The sequence below is a fragment of the Orbicella faveolata genome, unplaced genomic scaffold (assembly GCF_042242905.1).
Source record: "Orbicella faveolata isolate gen_17 unplaced genomic scaffold, um_ofav_v1 contig_1, whole genome shotgun sequence".
Taxonomy (NCBI): Eukaryota; Metazoa; Cnidaria; class Anthozoa; order Scleractinia; family Merulinidae; genus Orbicella; species Orbicella faveolata.
The window spans coordinates 33,520,001-33,522,826 of record NW_028301536.1 but is presented as its reverse complement, the minus strand read 5'-3'; the positions used below and the strand labels follow the sequence as shown (position 1 = coordinate 33,522,826).

General features: G+C 38.4%; 1 protein-coding gene across 1 annotated transcript in view; it reads right to left on the bottom strand.

The window, feature by feature from the left end:
* Positions 1 to 1,543: 1,543 nt before the first annotated feature.
* LOC110054220 (uncharacterized) overlaps positions 1,544 to 2,826 on the bottom strand; it is a 9,243-nt gene continuing 7,960 nt past the window's right edge. Inside the window, exon 2 of the mRNA XM_089273246.1 lies at positions 1,544 to 2,217. Coding sequence (XP_089129372.1) covers positions 2,042 to 2,217 — 176 coding nt within the window. The 3' untranslated portion in view covers positions 1,544 to 2,041. The remainder of the gene's footprint in view (positions 2,218 to 2,826) is intronic.

Genomic DNA, 2,826 nt, shown 5'->3' with positions numbered 1-2,826 from the left:
TTTCTAAAGGGCAACACGCGCCGTGCTTCATCAGCGCTGCATTTAAAGACTAACGCTTGTCGTACGTCTTCCTTCCGAGACTTTTACTTCAACAGAATAACTTTGATACGGAACAGTTTACCTGAAAATATCAAGGATTCAGACACTATAAGCTCTTTTAAAAGTAAACTTAAGTCATTTTATTTTACTAGACTTTTAAATGTTTTTGATGGTGACAATTTTCGTTCTTTTAAATTAATTTGTCCTAAGTGTCGCCGTGTTAATATTTTCTTTGTCTGTACTTGTTAAGTTGATTAGTATATTTTAGATTGTATTTGTGTTATTTAGATTATTTGATTTGTAGTTTAGTCGGGTCAGGGAAGGGTTTTTTCGGGATATTTTTTAGGGGGTTGGGTGTGGGTGTATTAACCAAGTAGGGGACTTATGTCCTATTGTTAAGTACCTGTACTTGTACGAATCCATAAATAAATAAATAAATAAATAAATAAATAAATAAATAAATAAATTTAACTTTGAAAAATGGATGAATGGAACAGCGGTACCAAGAATAATTTTCCAGCCCTAAAGGGAGGAAAAGCAACAGTCCAGTGGACTCCTGTTACCAAGTAGAGTATGGACTAGGATTTCACTCGGATGTTATTGACAAAATAGCGTGGATCAACCATTTCTTAAGACGTCAACTGGACCTTCTTCCTCATCATTGCCTCGCAGTCTGATAACTAAATGTAAATTCCATTTCAGAGACATGAAAAGAAACATGGAATTTCTGTTTAAACATAGCATAGAATTTGTTTTGATAATCAGGTAATGATGGTGACCTCTGAAAAATGTTAGTGTGACGGCTCTTCGGCGTTTCTGTATACGACAGTGCGAGGAAGTAAAAAGTTAAAAAAGGCAAGGTTAATGAATGCAAAGTCTGCATACGAGCCAAGTGACCCATCAGGCCGGCACTTATCGCTAGTTTCTGTTGCATAAAGCAGCCATAGCTTGAATACAGACCGCCCTACCCGGGTTCCCACAATTGGCACATTAAAATTCCCAAACAATTCTGAAAAGTTTTCCCCTGTCTTGGCTGCCATGAAAACCCCGTTTTACACTCGAAATAGCGAGGTTTGTGCTCGAGTCCTAGTTAGGGTCATGATGTATTGTTATTCGGCAAAAAAGCGCCTCTTTTCTTTTCTGTCAGTGTTGAACGGTAACCACGGATGGACTGAAAACTCATTAACTGCTCTTATTGTATGGCTTGTGTTTGCAGCCGATATAAAGCTTCCCTGATTGGCTAATTTTAGGCTAATTCTAGGCTAATTCTAGTCTCTTGTACTAGGGCATTATTCTCCCTGCAGAAACAAAGCAAAAAGTCATGTAATAAACAACTTATTTACCTCGAACGTTCGGTCTTTACGGGAAAATCTTAAACCTCGGCCTTGCCGTATTGACATCGCTATCGCTCCCACAATACGGCAAGGTCTTGGTTTGACTGGATTTTCCATTGAAGACCTCACTATCGTTTAATAAGTAATTAATGAACTCCGGTCAGTCAATCTTTCTTTAATCTGTAATCTTTAATCTTAGATCATTCTATCGACACGGTAAAAAATTCATCAGGTTTTACAAATATATGATTAGTCCTCAAAAAATTCAGTTGATTTAAATCTCTTAAAACCAGAACCCTAGGAAATGCGCATAGCCTTTCGTCTTTCATTGAAAACGCTCATTGAAATGCAACAGTTAAAAAAAAAGTTTAACAACTTTCCTGGACTGAAATTTTTTCCTGAACAAAATGCAGTTCTGGTACAACATCTAAGAGTTGCATTGAGTCTATGTAATCAATAAGGCAGTGAATACGCCAAACAGCAAAAAGGCTTGGTCCGTGGCTTACACCTGTGGTGCCAGACCCAGGGCAAAGCATGCAGTCAACAGGATGACGTTGAAGGAGACATGTGAGCCCACGTTGCATTCGTCCTCGTCGCAGCAGCTAACCTTGCAAGTCACGCCGTTATACTCACCACAGCCGATTATCGCCGTATTACAGCCCACCTGGTTAGTACAGGAGTTCGCCGGACACCAAGGTCGCGCTATCCTTCTTGCGAAAACTCCTCATACATTTGTCAGATGACGAACCGCAGTCTATCAAATACTTGCCTTTGTCGCCTTCCAGAGTGCTCTTTTTACAGTCATCTTCAGTGCCACTGCATATATAACACTTCAAAGCCGTCACTGATCAATTAGAAGACAAACAAGAAAATACATCAGTTCAAAACACTTTCACACTATAATGTTTATTACATTCTTTATTCCTTTAATATTCTTTATTGTTGATTTACAAAAAGAGTCCTAAGAAAATACGCGCGCTGATTGGTTAAAAATCGTGTTTCTATAACTCCATAAAAACAAAAAACTAGCACGAGCTGTTGACCTAATGATGGCGCGAGCAAAGAGAATTTACACTTTGATACTAAAGTTAACAAGTTGTTTTACTTTTTCTCGTCGCGGTATTTTCTAAAAGAATTAGAAAACATGTTCTCCATGTTTCTATCGAGTTATAGAAACACTCGTGAAAGTTTGGGAGAAAAAGCTGTAGAAACACTCGCCTACGGCACAGGATTTCTCGTTCTCCCAAACTTCCATTCGTGTCTCTATTAAACAATTAGATTATGAGCTCGAGATTTCTATCGCGTGATAGCAGTATCACGCATAGAAATCGAGAGCGAATAATCTAATTGTTTTAGCATAAATCTACTAGTCGGTCAAAACTTTATCTAAATCCTGTTCACAGACACTTCGTAAACGCTAAGAAGCGGCCGTCATTTTGTTAACAAGGGCACA